The 16,364-nt window shown below is 46.3% G+C and overlaps 1 protein-coding gene across 2 annotated transcripts in view; it reads right to left on the minus strand.

Annotated features, from left to right (window-relative positions):
* The window catches only part of VAPB (VAMP associated protein B and C), a 57,786-nt gene that overhangs the window by 16,081 nt on the left and 25,341 nt on the right, over nt 1-16,364 (minus strand). For both annotated transcript variants that reach the window (XM_032350219.1, XM_032350218.1), the window contains exon 2: nt 14,583-14,735. In XM_032350219.1, the coding sequence (XP_032206110.1) occupies nt 14,583-14,735 (153 nt within the window). The remainder of the gene's footprint in view (nt 1-14,582; nt 14,736-16,364) is intronic.

Here is a 16,364-nt window from a genome sequence, read left to right on the forward strand (position 1 = left end):
CAGAGCTGGGACGTGGGTTTGGAATTCGGGTCTTCTGATTCCTAGCCCCGGGGTCTTTCACCACCGCCCCCCTGACACAGAGGTCGGCCACAGGGCCTACAGACCAGGTAAACCAGGTGTACACATCACATGCCTTTTTGCTCAAGACAACAGAGCGAAATGATTTCTTAAGTGAACTAGAATAATCCAAGACATGTGATGGTATCATTTTAGTTTTCTTTGTCCATTTCCCATATCAAAGTATTCTTTACTGCTTCAAATACAATTTCACCCATGCAATGTTGGGAAATTTTCACAACCAGCACACTCACAGCATAGGAAAAACACCACCAGCGTACACCCCACCTTTCCTCCCCAAGAACCGAGAGGAATGGCACAGAAAAGCTCCCGCAGACAAGTCACGCCCACTGCACTGAGGCGCCTCCCCGCTCCTACTGGCTTCCTTAGAAACCACCACCCTGGGGCACCTGGGTGGATCAGTGGGTTAAGCCTCTGCCTTCGGCTCGGGTCATGGTCTCAGGGTCCTGGGATCGAGCCCCACGTCAGGCTCTCTGCTCAGCAGGGAGCATGCATCCTCCTCACTCTCTCTCTGCCTCTCTGCCTACTTGTGGTCTCTGTCTGTCAAATAAATAAATAAAATCTTAAAAAAAAAAAAAAAAAAAGGAACGACCACCCTTGTTAAATGGCGGCTCCTTTAAGATGCGCGACCTGCTGCAAGGTGCAGGCAAAAGCACACATCCGGTTAAGCTCCCTGACACACACCTTCTTCTCACACAGGAAAAGGCTCCTATCACCCCGACCATGAAAAGCGCGAACACGGATTCAGCATCCCCGTGAGCCAGAAACTGGCCACAGACGACACATCTGTTAGGACCACATCTAAACTTGAAGAGGTAGGTACTGCTGTGGAGGTTATTTTAACGCCTGTTTGTTTTCAGGCAAGCAAACCGGAGCACGGGACGGTTAACTAAGTTGCCCCAGGTCACACCACGAAGGGGGCTGCTCACCTGTGGGTGGCCCGCCATGAGGGACTTCCCTGTGCTCTACCAGTCCGAGTGCTGTCCTTCTCCAGCACCTTTCGTGCAGGGCACCCAACCAGCGTTCTCTGGCCTCTGAGCCCTATCTCACGGCTTCCCCCAAAGCTTCACCATCAACAACCCGCTGTGGGAGATAAAGGGCACGTGTCCTAAACCTCAGTTTGTCCTGAACGCCAGTTCACAAATGAAGAACCTGAGGCGAAATGAAGTGACGTGACTTGCTCAAGCAGCAAAACTTCAAGAAAGAGCCAAGGGCAGCCCAGCACCCTTCCGCCACACACTGGTCACTCCAATAAGAGACAGAGGCACATTCTGTAAATTCACTTTCCCCATCACATCTTATAAAAGTAAACATGACACGGCACAGAATGCGAGTGTCGCCTCGACCCTGGGGACAGAGAAAGTCTACCGCAATCCCATACCACACCGGACTTCGGGGTTTCGGTATATGCAGTCATCCGGGCAGTTCTGCCGCCCACACCATCCATGTGATGTGCTCTCAGCTACGGCACTCTACGGGGAGACTCCTTCAGGACAAGAATCAGTATATCTACAAACATTCTTCAATTCGGGCTTTCTACGGGGCACCCGACCTGTCAGTCAGTTGCACATTCAACTCCTGATTCAGCTCAGATCACGATCTCAGGGTCATTAGATCAAGCCCTGCGTCAGGCTCCACACTCACAGCTAAGTGGGCTTCTCCCTCCCTCTGTCCGCCCTCCCATCGGGAGTGAGCTCTCTAAAACAAACAAATCTTTAAAAGAAAAAATTCAGGACGTATACACACAAGACATCAAGTCTAAATAGCAACAGAGATATTCTGAGTACCCCAAATCCTAAGTGAAACCATCAGCAGAGAGAACAAAAGGTCATTTAAAACCCAAGATCACTCCACCTGGAATTTCACTCTTCCAGGTAGAGAAGCACAGCTCCCTCCCAAAAAAGCAGTTCTTGCTGGTGGCTTTGGACCTGGAACACAACTATTGCCCTTTCTGGCACCACCAAGTTAGCAAGAGCTCTCCTGTGGATAGACCTGGGGCATTGTTACATACGTGGGCTCAACACTTAACCCTGGGAACAAATGAGCAGACGAGCAGGTCAGCCCCACAGACTCTTCTCCTGAAAGCTAAACTGCCATTGCGCTTTGTCCACCTCCAGGAATAATGCAACAGGGAAAATACACCTGATAAACTAGAGGGCCAATGCCTTCACGTGTGCTGTGATCTTTCTTGGACAGGGACTGACAACCTTTTGAAGTTGGGTCACGGTGTTCAAACTACTGTCTGATTAATGTTCCTTTCTTTAAAAATTTTCTTTGAGAGAATGAGAGAGCAAGCGTGAGTGGGTGGCAGGGAGTAAGAAGGAGAAGCAGACTCCCACCGAGCAGGGAGACAGACACAGGGCCCCATCCCAGGACCCCAGACCTGAGCCGAAGGCAGTCCCCAACCAACCATTAATCCTGGATTAATGTTAGTTTTAAAAATTAATGTGAATTAGGTTTTGAGAATTTCAGATTTCACTTGGCTGTGATAAAACCCTGCCCTGGTATTTATTTAGTACAGGAAAAAAGAGAACTCTGCCTTAGACGACACTCAGACCCCCAGCAGCACACAAGCTCTAGGAGCACAACCGCCTCATCCTTGAGTTTATTTTTCCAGCCATGAAAGGCCCCCTAGGGTCTGCCACCATGGAGAGCTCTTGGACTGAACCAGCATTATTTGTAAAAAGCACCCAGCGCACAGGAGAGGACAGTAATCAGAAGTTGTTGCTAATTTTCAGAGTGGGTTCTGTAACTCAAACTACATTGGGACACACACAGACAACCAACAGGTCCAGAGAACCAAAGCCCCCTCCACCTGCAAACAGCCTCAGAAAGATCTGCTCTTCCCCCTGCAAACCCCTGCAGTGCACATGAGAAAAAAAAGCCAAGAGACCCTCCTGTGGATACCAGGCATGCACTAAGGCAAAACTGACCCTTTCCACCTCTCCACCCCAGCCAAGTCTCCCAATCCGCAGTACCTTCACAGCGCCCCAGGAAGGAAAGGAACAGGACCTGACTAGTGCCGACTACGTACAGGCACCAGAGAAGGCACGCTTGCACTGCACCTCCCATCCAGTCTTCACAACAATCCACCAAAGCAGCCCAGTCTCACTCAGACCCCACGGCCAACATATTAGAAGACAGAGCTAGAGCCCCACACTGGCTTTGCTTCCAGAGTCAGATTCCACACCCAGGTTCTCAAGGCACTACCCACAGACCCCAAGGGTCCCCCCATGAGTTGATCCATAAAGTCAACAGCGCGGACATGAGAACACCACGACATTCTGTCCCTCTGCTGGTGCCGAGCTCTGCGGTGATGGCTAGTGCAGAGCCAAAGTAAAACTCTGTGCCTCAGCACCCGCGAGGCAGGGTCACCTCGTCAGGCATCGCTATACACTTGCAGCTTTTTTTAAAAGACCATTTTCGCTTTTAATATCCTGGAGGAAGAAACAAAAAGGATTCATTCTGCCAAACTTCAACCCTTGACAACACATCTTATCACTCTGTGTGAGGAAATGCAGACACACGTGAAGCGCTCCACTGTCTTGGGAAAGGCGGCTCCCCCACGTTTAGACGGTGAGCTGAACTAGAAGGCTTCTCCTGGAACACCAGTTACTAGAAAGAACAATGGAGAGACAAACAATGGTTATGCAGAGCTAGGCAGATGGCAGGTATCTGCTCAAAAAGGAATGAACCAGGGCGCCTGGGTGGCCCAGTGGATTAAGCCGCTGCCTTCGGCTCAGGTCATGATCTCAGTGTCCTGGGATCGAGGCCCGAATCGGGCTCTCTGCTCAGCGGGCAGCCTGCTTCGCCCTCTGTCTCTGCCTGCCTCTCTGCCTACTTGTGATCTCTCTCTGTCAAATAAAATAAATAAAATCTTTAAAAAAAAAAAAAAAAAGGAATGAACCGCACCTGTATTTCAAGGGAAACAACTTAAAGTAGTTGTTGCCAGTGATAAAATCCAGGCTTTCTACCAAAAGGAGACCCTTGAAAAACATCTATCTGACATCAAGAGCTCAGTTTCCCAAATATTTGAAGACTTTTCTGATGAGATCAGTGATGTTTCGGATATTGTGTCATAAAATGTGTCAACATTTGGCAGATCTACATAACTCCACTAACATATAGTATCGCAAAACCCATTCAGAGGGCAAGGGAGCCTAGTGCATTTTAGTGAAACAAAGTTCAAACAGTTCACCATCATGGTTTCAAGATTCCACATTGTACTAAACTTTAAGAAAAGCGCCACTTGTTAAGTTTTGGTGTGTTATCAAAGTATCATGTCCACAATTATCTGAAAAAGCTACTGAAAACTCTCCCTTTTCCCAACTACAATGGTGAGGCAAAATGGCTTCCCTTCACATACATTCATCAAAATAACACCTTGTAACAGACTGAACAAGTGTAAAAGCAGAACACGAGAATCCAACCTATCTTCTAAGCCAGACGATACAAGAGATTTGCAAAACATGTCACATAATGCCCATCTTCTCACTGAATTTTTGAAGTTATTTTTCATTAAAAATGTCACTTTTTAGCATGTAATTGACTTACTAATGTTATTAAGTGAACTAATACTCTTTAAATTTCCCAGTTTAACTTAAAACATGATAAATATTGATATAACCCCCAAATGAAAAGGCTCTTTGGGTCTACAATTTCAAGTATAAAGTGGGTCTTGAGACCAAAAGCCTGAGCCCTGTTATTCTAAACAAGTTGCCTCACATGCCCCTCCAGGCGAAAAATAAACTGGCTAAATAATTCAAGTTAAGGCATCGGCTTTGTGTAGTGCCTCTTGGGAGAAAGCACAGTTTAAAAGAGAAAGCAACCGGGCACCTGGCTTGCTCAGTCGGTGGATAGGGCCTGCAACTCTTGATCTCCGGGTTGTAAGTTCGAGCCCCATGTTGGGTATAGAGATTACTTAAAAACATAATCTTTAAACGAACAGATAAATAAATAAAAGAGAAAGCAACTTCATACAAAGCCTGAGTTTGCATGGACGGCATGCATCCAGGCCTGGGGTAGAGACAAAAGCACACGCGCAGGCATATCTGCTACAGGAAGGGGTCTAGGGTTCCCTGTGCTCCTCTACCCAACCACCCGGCAGCGGCCTGCTCCACCTCTGCAGAGGGCTGCGGGGGTCCACAGGCGCCGCTGGGTGTCGCAGGGGTCACCCGCACAGCTGCAGGCCTAAGAGAGCCGCCTACCTCCCACGCCGCCACGGTGCAGATCTGGAAGGACAGCTGCAGGTTCATCACTTACACGCGGACCTTTGAGTTCGACAAGAATGCGGAGACCCAAAGCAGCGGCTACTGACAGCTATCAGACCACCTTACAAGAACGCTGGACACAGCCAGAGGCTGGGGCTTGTGAAATATAAACAAGCATGAGGCTGGCGAGCCGAACACGTGAAACTGGGCGTGACCACCGTGGTCTGCCGGTGAACCTCCAGGAAGCTCCCGCAGGCTCTGGGGTGGCCTCGGCCCCTCCCCCACGGCAGCCACTCTCCCCTCAGCTGCAGCAGCAAGTGGCAAAGAAGGGCTTTGCACCCATCAGCTCTCCTTCCTTGGGGGCTCCCCATCGGCAAGCAAGAGTGAGCAAGTCAAGTGGCCACCCAGACCCTGAGAGCCTTCACGAACCCTCGCTGTGCCTCAGTATCCACATCCTCCTCTGCCCCCAACTCAGGTCGAAAAGTTTGTGTTTCTCAGCTACTATCATCTCCTGTCCAATTCGATCTGCTGTGCCCGATTGGCTAGCACTTTACGAGGACATGACAGAAAAAATGTTGATCATCGTTTGTTCTTGCAGCTCCACACATGCAAATTGTGACAGAAATTATGTACTTTTTTCCGTGACAGGCTATAAAAGAGCTTCCCATTAACTTAATTTATTTCACTTGAATATCAGAGACACTGATGATAAAACCCTCTTAAACAAACCATCTATCCTACTTTTAAAACATATCTGCTGATACTACATTAAAAAGCAGCTGGTTACCAGGAGACCGCTCACCATTCGCCAGCGTTAATGCCTCGTGAGTCAGTGTCTGCCGGGTCAGACGGCAAAAGTGGGGTCCTGTTAGGAAAGGGTCTTTGGGGGGTAATAAAACGGTGGGTCAATAAGATCAGACTTTCTTCAAAAGAGAGGAAATGCAGAATATATGTTCCTAAACAGCCCCCCTCAGAGAAATGATGACCTCATTTCTGGGGAGCACAGTGGCTCCCCAGGAGAACCCAGGCAGGCCCCCGCCCTTCCACGTGCAGCAGTGTGAGCAGAGCAAAGGTGTGCAAGGCTAACAAGCAGCACGGCACGTGCGTTAGGATTTGTTTGGTCTCAGAATCTTACCTTCGGGATGTCCCTCTCCTCGATTTCCACGGCCGCAATCACAGCTCAGGCCCCACTGACACCTCGCTTCGTCCAACTAGGAGCTCTTGCTCCCAGTGACTCTCCCGTCAGATCACCCCGCACAGCTCCGATACAGCCCCCGTCAGATGCTCGCCCCTGCGCGCCCTACTCACCTTCACCACATTCCTGACCAAAAGCCCCCTCAAAAAAAAAAAAAGCCCTTTTCCCAAGTAAAAGACGATCCGTTCAACTCTTCCCAGTCTCCTCAGCTTTCCTGGTATGGCCCCAGAACAGGTCCACACACGCTGGCCACACCCCCAGTCCCAGGGTGCTCTGGTATCACCGAGGTCTCTTCTCATCATGTTGGTCTGGTCGTGTTGGCACGTCTCTCCCGGTCTTCCTGCCCTACTCACATCTCAATGTACCAACCTTTCAGAACTTCACCTCCTAATCCGACTTGGTAATGAGGGGCGTCTCAAGTCCGGCGCGCATCGGGATCACCTGAAGTTCTTGTTAAAACACAGGTGATGGGATCCCACCTCCGGGGTTTCCGATTCAAACATCTGGGGTGGGGTGGGGCTGAGAACATGTATTTCTAACACAACACTGATGGTGCCAGCCCGGGGACCACTCCCGGAGAAGGCACATTCAGTGTATCCCTGAACGCTGCGGCCGCCACCAGGACACTACCCCACACCCTCGTTCTTCTTTGGGCACTGGACTCTGCTGGTGGACACCTGCTGACACGGAGATGCCTAAGCTTCTCTCCACACGTCTGCCCTTCGACCCAATCCGACTGAGACTGAGACCAGAACTTCATGCTTTGATAGTTCACATTCTGGGTACTAGTTTTTAACTGCTTGGCAGATGGGTACCTTCTTCCCTCCCAACATTCGAAGAACTCTTGAAGCATGCTCCCTCTAAAAAACTCCTTGGGGTAGCACAAAGAGAGGAGGCCTTCTTTTACCCTTACCCATGCGGCTTCCCTTCTGTCCTCTCTCCCAGAGCCACTCTCTCCCACCCGTAGGTTCAGGTAGGTTCACAATTGTCCCCTCCATATAATTTCTATATCTAATAATCAAAAGGCTCTTCTCTACCACACTGCATTCATGGCAGAGTAATGTAGTTCCTGCTCTAGTTTTTTAAGGTGACCAGAAACAAGACAGAACCTGATCAGCTTAAAAGACCAATGTTATTACCACACTGAGGTGAAGTAATTCTAGCCGAAAGCAAAGCAGCTCAGCACTGTGGGCTGTGTACCCTCATCATGAGTAAATTCAATACTTCTTTTAGGATTCTCAAAATGCTGAAAATACAACTGCTTCCTGGGACTCTGCCTACAGATACCTACGGATGAAACTACGAGTCTAGCAGGCAAATGACTGTATCTACTTATAAGTAAGTTAACACTGAATTATCTCTGTGTTCGCTACAGGATATTCCAATTCAGTACAGCCCATTTTAGATGGTGAACTCCTCCTCATCCGGCTGACTTCCTCGTGCAGAGACCAGTGCAAACGTACCTCGGTGTCACTGGAAGATGAGATGTGCCCGACGCAAAGCACTGACCAAAGAACAGGCCTCACTCACTCCTTTTTATAAATGTATTTAAAACATACATCTTTTTAAAAATTCCAACACACTTTCCTGTTTCCTATAATATTTTATAATGTAAATGGAATGACACGACACAGCCTTTTTCTGATTAACTCTTGGGATTATGAATACACATTACATTCTCTCTTAGAAAGACCTACAAGCCATGGCTCTTGGGACCGATGAACCGAAATACCGAGCACAGGCTGCCCTGAGGCTTACATAATTCCAGGCCCCTCGGTTACTTCTGAACGTTCTCCCTACTCACCCTTCGTGACGTTCCTATCCAGTCCCTCACCGTGGCTACCTCCCAAGCCCTTTCACTTCATCCTGACCTGTGATGGGCAGAACACCAGGACAAGGCTAACAGTGAGGCAAAAGTAAGAGAAGCGGTGCCTGGCTGACTCAGTCGGGGGAGCATGTGACTCTTGATCTCAGAGTTGTAAGTTCAAGCCCCACACTGGGTGTAAAGATTACTAAAAAAATAAAATCTTTAAAAAAAAGGGCCCCTGGGTGGTTCAGACAGTTAAGCATCCGCCTTCAGCTCAGGTCATGAATCCTAAATCCTGGGATCGAGTCCCACTCTGGGCTCCCTGCTCAGCGGGGAACCAGCTTCTCCTTCTACCCCTCCCCCAAGTGTGCTCATGTGCTCTTTCTCAAAAATAAATAAACTCTTTAAAAAAAATTTTTTTTAATTTCAAAAATAAAGCAAGAGTAAACAAGAGAGTCAAGATGAGGAGCTCAAGTGTTTACATATGCAAGAAACTGGGGCACCTGGGTGGCTCACTCGGTTACGTCTCTGCCTATAGCTCAGGTCTCAGGGTCCGGGGATCGAGCCCCACGTCAGGTTCTCTGCTCAACTGGGAGTCTGCTTCTCCCTCCCCCTCTCTCTCTGTGTCTTCTCTCTCTCTTTTGCCCTCTCTCAAACAATATAAATAAATATGGCAAGAAGCTATAATGAGAGAAAAGAACATAACTCTTGGCTGCTCCAAATTGAGCTTAATTTCTGCAGAAAGCTGAAGTTACCATTCACTAAGTGAGATGTTCCGTGTACCTGATAAGTCCTCTTGATCATGATCTTTGAAAATATAAAGAATAGGGGCACCTGGGTGCCTTAGTTGGTTATGCATCTGCTTTTGGCTTGGGTCACAATCCCAGGACTCGAGCCTCAGGAGGGGCTTCCTGCTCAGTGGGGGAGTCTGCTTCTCCCTCTCACTCTACTACTCCCCATGCTTATGCTCTCTTATTTACTGAGAGTGAGAAGCTGACTCCCCACTGAGCAGGAAGCCGGACTTGGACTCGGGGCTCTATCCCAGGACCCTGGGATCATGACCTGAGCAGAAGGCAGCCACTTAACCAATTACCAACTGAGCCACCCCAGTGCCCCAAATAAATAAATAGTGTCATACTCCTAAAAAGTAAAACACGGGAGTCGTAAGAAACTTGAATATCACAGTAAACTTTTTAAAAAATCTTTAAAAAGCATAATTAGCCTGAATTTTAATTAATTTCCTTTTGTAAAAAAACAATTTCTCATTTATGTGGTAATAAAGACTAAAGATGTCTTTTAGGTATGAATGTAAGTTGTTCTTATATGAGAAGATTAAACTTGGTTCATGAAAACCATTTATAAAAAGGTTTCCCTTATCAGAGACTTCCAAAGCAAATGATCAAACAAAGAACAATGTTGCTGTTAAAATGCCCAAACCCCTCAAATTGAGCTCCTGCTATCAGCACTTGACAGGCGAATGCCTGGCTTCTTTCTCTACGGGCAGTGCACTTACACGCTGGTGCTAATCACCTAAAAGCTCAGCCCAAGGTTGACTGATCCAGGGCAGGCAAGCAGCTCCATTAAACTGAGTCAGCAAAATCTTAAAAGGATTAATTATCAATTGCAATACTACCCAATTACATTAATTGACCAATGTTTCCATCCAAGAAGAGCTGCTGATATGCATTCTCTGTCCTCAGGATTTTACTGGAAGAACTTTAGGCTTTAACGTGATTGAAAGGAGTGCTGGAAAGGGTTGTGCGTCAGAAGCGAACACTGCTCCTTAATTCTCTGAATTTTAATTTAAAATACTGATTCAGACACTAGCAGATTGGTGTGTGTTTGTCTTTCATCCATTTTCAATTCCCAGGGTTCACTTAGTAAAGTGTATCTGTACCTAAATATTGGTATCTTTAATGACTCTTTCCAATGCCCCCCCACACAGAGATTTTGCATTTCTAATTTGCCTGGTACAAAGGCAACCAATGTGCATAATTGAACTGCAAATGGAAGCACGCTTGCTACTTTAGTGAAATTAGAATTCAGTGAAGGTTATAAAAATATTAAACTTAATATCATATTACAGGAAGCATAAGTATTTTTGATGGGCCCATAATTTTACCACTTCACCTGCTGTATCTGCTGGCAAACATGGTTTGGAATATTAATGGAAAACTCCCTCATTATTAAACTGCAGTATTAAAAAAAAAAGAAAACAACCCTACAACCACTAACAGCTTACCACGAAGACATTTTCAGAAATTATCTACCTTAAAAATATTTTCCCACCAGACAGTTCAGAAAATAGATTTAATTTTGTAAAGGTAGAACAAATGGGGAGCCCCCCTCACTGCTTCAAACAATTCATTAATTCAGAAAGTTCTATTTCCCTTGCATTTAAAATCTCGGGGGAAATCCAATCTCCTCTTCTCCAATCTCCATTTAAGTGTAGCTATTTTGCTGAGGTCCAGATTGGAATAATTCAAAACCATCTCTAGTAGATGGGGTGTATCAAGGAGCAAAGGCCAAAACCATGGCATTCTGGGCCAATCAATGCAAAGAAAAAGCACTCCGCACCCCGTCACCTACTACAATGCCTCCTCCAGTAGGTACAGACTGCAGAGAGAGCCGCTCAAAGAACAAGACGGGACGAGACAGACGGGCGCCCCCATGAAGGACAAAGAAAAGGACGCCCATCGCAGACCCAGGGGACTGGACCCCAAACCATCCCTTTGGGAAATCCACACATTTTCACCTACAGACACAAGAAGTTTAGGTTATGCCTGTTTCCAACCATTACTTTACCACCTAAGTTTTTAAAACAGAGCTGTTATTTTTTAAGGACTCAATAAGTAATTTGCCACCTTCTGGAGAAAATAACACGACAGGCCAGTGTCTGGACTTCCGACGCACAACGAAAGCTCCCTTGAAAGCCAAGAAGAGTCTCGGAGGGTGTGTCAGAAAGGTATCTGACAGCTACAAAGCCTCCCTGAGCCCCCACCCGCACGACCCGGATTTGTGTGCCTTCCAAACCTCAGTCCCCCCGGCCAGCTATGTGGGCGGATCTCCTCCTCCTCCTTCTCTTTCCTCCCTCCCTGCTCCCCTCTCTCAAAGGATGATTTATAACCTTCCCTAATAGCTAGCACATCCCAAGGGTTTTCAGAAATGGGAGAGAAATAATGTACTAGGCATGTCCTTTGCGAGTATGCCGTGACATTCTGTGTGGTAGACAGGGCAATGCTGGTAGTATTTTAAGTTGATTTGATGGCCACCTTTTTGTAAATTACATTTGAAAATTCACTAGTGGCTTTTCACCAGAAAAGAAATGCATATCCTAGAAAGAAAAAGGTATATATTTCTTCTTAAAATTAGAAAAAGTCAATTAATAATATGTATGGAATTAATTTTTTCTAAAAAGGCAATTCAATTCTGTACAATCCACATTCAACAAAAACTAGCCAGTTTTTGTCAAAGCTAGTGGGAAAATAACACAATCCCATCCTGTGCCATGCATTCAGTTAACACGGCACTGGAGAGTACTCCGTGAGGCAGATACTACTTCTTCCATTTGACGGATGAGAAAACTAGAACCTAGAGACATGAATGAATCGGCCAAACAAAGATCACCCAGCAGGTTAAACAGCACAACTAAGCTTCCCATTCAGGCTCCAGACCCCACAGCTAGTGATCTCTGAGGAGAGCGGGCGACAGCAAATGTGGCCATGTACACACCTGGCCTTTGGACAATCGGCACTGCCTGTCTGCTGGTGTCTTTCGTGTCCTGAGGCTCCCTGAGGCTTCTCTCCCAGAAGAACCTAGAAACTCTACGTACTCACCACGATGTCATCATACCGCTGCGTTTGAAGAGGACCCTGAAAACCCCAGCGCTTTCCACCTCAAGATAGGAATGTCTAATCAATGATACAATGGTCCCTCTGCACAGAAAACTACAAAAATGCGTGGCAGCCCCCTTTGCCAGCTGGCAATGCCAGCCCGGAAATGCACCTGGTGCACCTCGTGCAGTGAGGTAAGTACACACCAAACAGAAACAAGGGAGCCCTGTCTCATGTGCAAACATGTAGGAGTAAGGCCTGCAGACACATGGGCATTCTATTATTCAATTACTTTCCCCCAAGTACATAACATTTCGAGAACCACGCTACTTTGTATTTTACATGCATTGTAAATGAATGGGGGCCACCCTTACCAATGGTGAGGCAGCTTCATATCACCAAAGAGCCACCGAGGCAGGAGCAGAACTGGCTTCAAGTACCAGCTCTGCCACTAATCACTCATGCGACTCGAGATGACGACACCCACTCTCTGTGCCCCCGTTCTTATCTGCAGAAGAAGCGCCGCAGCCACACAATCTTCGTGTTCCTTAAGTTGGGAATTATAAATCAAACCAAATGCCCAGGGTCGTTACCTCAAAAAAATTCCAAAAAAAATTTTTTTAATTAAAAGAAATTGAAATAGGGGCACTTGGGTAGCTCCGTCAGTGAAGCATCCGAGTCTTGGTTTCAGCTCACGTCATGATCTCGGGGTCATGAGATCGAGCCCCACATCAGGCTCCGTGCTCAACAGGAAGTCTACTTCAGATTCTCTTTCTCTCTCTCCCTCAAAGAAATGAATAAATAAAATCTTAAAAAACATTCCTATGATGGGGGGAGGGATGAATCTTTCTGAAAGAGACACGCATTTATATTTCATACTGGAAAGTATACCTACACTGTACAACTGCCTGTTGAGGCCATTTTATTCAGAAATGATGTTGCTGCCCTCTTATTTACCATGAAAATTGGTAATCCTCATCTACTGACAACCTTGCTCAAATCTGATATGGGCAAAGAAATCAAGAGGAAAACCAAAGTCAGTAAAAGAAGGGAATAAAGATTTCAGGTGCCCTTGATTACAATAGCAAAATGGAAACCATATGGATCCAAGAGGCACAGAAATGCCAACCCCTCAGACCCCTTCCCTGAGCCAGCACACTGCCTTTAGTCCGGGCTTCGGAGCCAGACCCAGCGACCCCCATCCAGGCGGGGTCACTTGCCGGCTCCGTAAGCCCACAGCCACTGGTCTCCTCCTCAGTGCGGGGCAGGTAACAATGCATCCTCATAGGCCAAACGACACAAACTACTGGAGATAATGCGTGTGCTGGTTCAGCATAAAGGACACCCTCGATGGAATCTGGCTCTCATTCTCCTGACTTCCTGAATAACAACCCAATTCAAGAGTCCTGATCAGCTCTCGCAGCCTCCGAGAGAAGCACACGGGGGAGAGCTGGTGAGGGAGCACCATAATGAGAGAAACCAATGCATGTGGGGAGTAAGAGTTTGCAGAAATGATCAGATAATGAAACACCTTATATCTTTCCAAAGAGATGAATCATTTTCTCTTACGTGTCAAATGAATAGCCAAATGCATCACAATCAAAATCTGTCATGGAAAAAGCCAGTCAGGTACCCATTTCAATGAGTAGTAGCTTCTAATGATGCAGAACCCTCTGTGACACACAGTCTCCTGATTTTTACAGGATAAACACACACTCCCCCACAGCTCCTCCACAAATACAAAAGGCATCTTGGATCCAGAAGTTCTAATGAGCTGAAAGTTTATTCCATTTCTAAAAAAAACATTGAAACTCAAACCCATCACTTACATCTCCTTAATTCTAAAATCCAATTCTCAATCTGGGCACTTCACCAGCATCTTTTCAAAAGCTGGACTTTGGAAAATAGATGCATTCTCAGACAGAAAGGGGAAAAACCCATTAGACACGCACAGAACTTTCACCCTTGGATATATTCCAGTCTCCTCAGTCCTCACCTCCCTGAGCTTTCCACCATCAGTAAAGCGCAGTTACCAATCATTGGGAATGACATGAGCCTAATGTCAGAAACCATTTAGCTTAAATAAGAAAATAACTCCATTTAGCGTTCTACCACAAAGTAAAATTAAGTTTGTTTAGCCCTTTTTTATTTATTGCCAAAGGGCAGATTTAATTTCAAGGGAGTGAAAACCAAACTCATTCTGAAGCAAAGTCTGAAGTTACCACTTTACTTTTGCTTTGACTATCGAGGCACAGAAGGCTGTAAGCATTAAACCAAAGAGGCATTAATAATGGAAACCAACAGAGGAGTGGGACCCACTAAGCTTTTCAATCAGAGGGTGGGACGAGGGAGGCGTCTATTGTCTTATTTTGTTCTACCAAATGCAAATTTTAAGAAATCTTACTGGCTCTAGGGGGCACTTTTTAGCCCCCTCCTTGGCCTCCAGCTCCAGGACTTACCAGACACGTTGACGGAGGCCCCCGCATCGATGATCCCACTGTTGGGTCTCACGCAGTACCTACGCGGTGCTGTGGTCTTCACTTTAAAACACACGTTTCGGTCTGTTGGGTTGCCGAGCTTTAGGTTGGTGGTGACGACATCGGTGAAGGGACCTGTGGAACGAGGCAGAGACTGACTGGACACCTTGTGAGGAAAGTTTAGAAGACTGACTGATTTACGTTCTGGGGTGGGGAGGGATACAGTAAGGGGTTCGGGGGAGGTTGCTCCCTATCCCGGATGGGAGAAAGGCACTGACGTGAACGCACGAACAGCAGCATCAGAAGGTCACCATGCTCTTCCCACAGCACCGGGCTACCTAGGTCGGCGCTCTAATGCCCAGTCTTTCCTTGCAACCTCACAACTTCATGGTTATTGTCATTTTACCAATAAGAAAATGGAGGCTTGGGCAACCCTTTCAGGTCCCCTCCCTCTTCAGGAATTTAAACTATCTCTCAATAAACTATCGCTCAATAATTTCAAAAAAAGAAGAAGGAGGAGGAGGAGGAGGAGGAGGAAAGAAAGAAAGAAAAAAAAAATTAAAAGAAAACAGAGCCTCAAGAATATGTCTTTCTTGTCTAAGTACTCACGCTAGTTAGTGGTGGGTAGTTAGGATCTGAACCAGGCAGCCTGAATCTAAGACCAGTTCTTAACCTACATTAAATACTGATTTCCACAATAAGATAAACTCTACCAGGGAGAATCTGAAGGATTAAACTTAGGTCCCAAAATAATCAAGGGTAGAGGGTGCCAAGAGTAGCAGATGTAATAAAGACTTTGAGGTCTTAATGGTCTATAAACACAGAATCCACCCCCACCCCCCGCCAACGAACACACAATATGGTATTGCTGCCATGGCGTTAACCAGAGCAAGTTCAGAGTCCTGCTAGGCAGCCCACACCTGAAACGTCACATTCGGTTTTATAACTATGCAGGCGACTGGAAAGACTGAAACAAAGCTCAGTGCCCTGAGGGTATTTTTTATTATTATTATTTATTCATTTTCTACTTTATTAGATTTTTTAATTAAAAAAGTAAAACAGGCTTCTTAAAACAAGCCAAACAATAAGAGATGTATAAAGAGGAAGTTAATAAGCTTTCCCTTGTCCCCTGAGGTCTAACGGGGAAGATCTTCTCACATCATCTATGCTTTTACAAACAGCACATGCACACACACACACACACACACACACACACGAGGAGGGAGACAACAAATGGGATCACACTATTCAGGTTACTCTGAAACCTGCTTTTTTTCCACTTACCACTCTACTGTGGATACCTGACCACTAGATTTATTAAGGAGCCAGTGGGAGGGCTGACTATAAGACCTTCTAGGTCCTTTTCAACCTCTTTTCAAACTGACATCTTTTCAGCATGTAAATCAGTGGTATCTCTGTGTTTCCTCCACACAAGTGCTTTACTACTATCTCTACATTTACAAAAAAATAAGTGGCAGGGTGGGAAGGTCTGTGCTGCTATGTTCACAAACCAAGAAATACCTAATGTTGATTCATCCGTTCCCTAAGGAAACCCAACAAAGACATTCAAATCTGCGCCTTGAAAGTTTTTCAACGAGACTCTAAGCTTCTTAAGGTAAAGATGATACCTTACCAGTTTTTGTATCTCCAGAATACAGAATACACTGTCTCTCCAGGCACTGTGCCTGGCATCTAGTAGAGGTCTCAATGTGTGTATCTAGATAGATGACGATGACAGACAGACAGACAAGCAGGAAGGAAACT

Source organism: Mustela erminea, chromosome 7 (assembly GCF_009829155.1).
Source record: "Mustela erminea isolate mMusErm1 chromosome 7, mMusErm1.Pri, whole genome shotgun sequence".
Taxonomy (NCBI): Eukaryota; Metazoa; Chordata; class Mammalia; order Carnivora; family Mustelidae; genus Mustela; species Mustela erminea.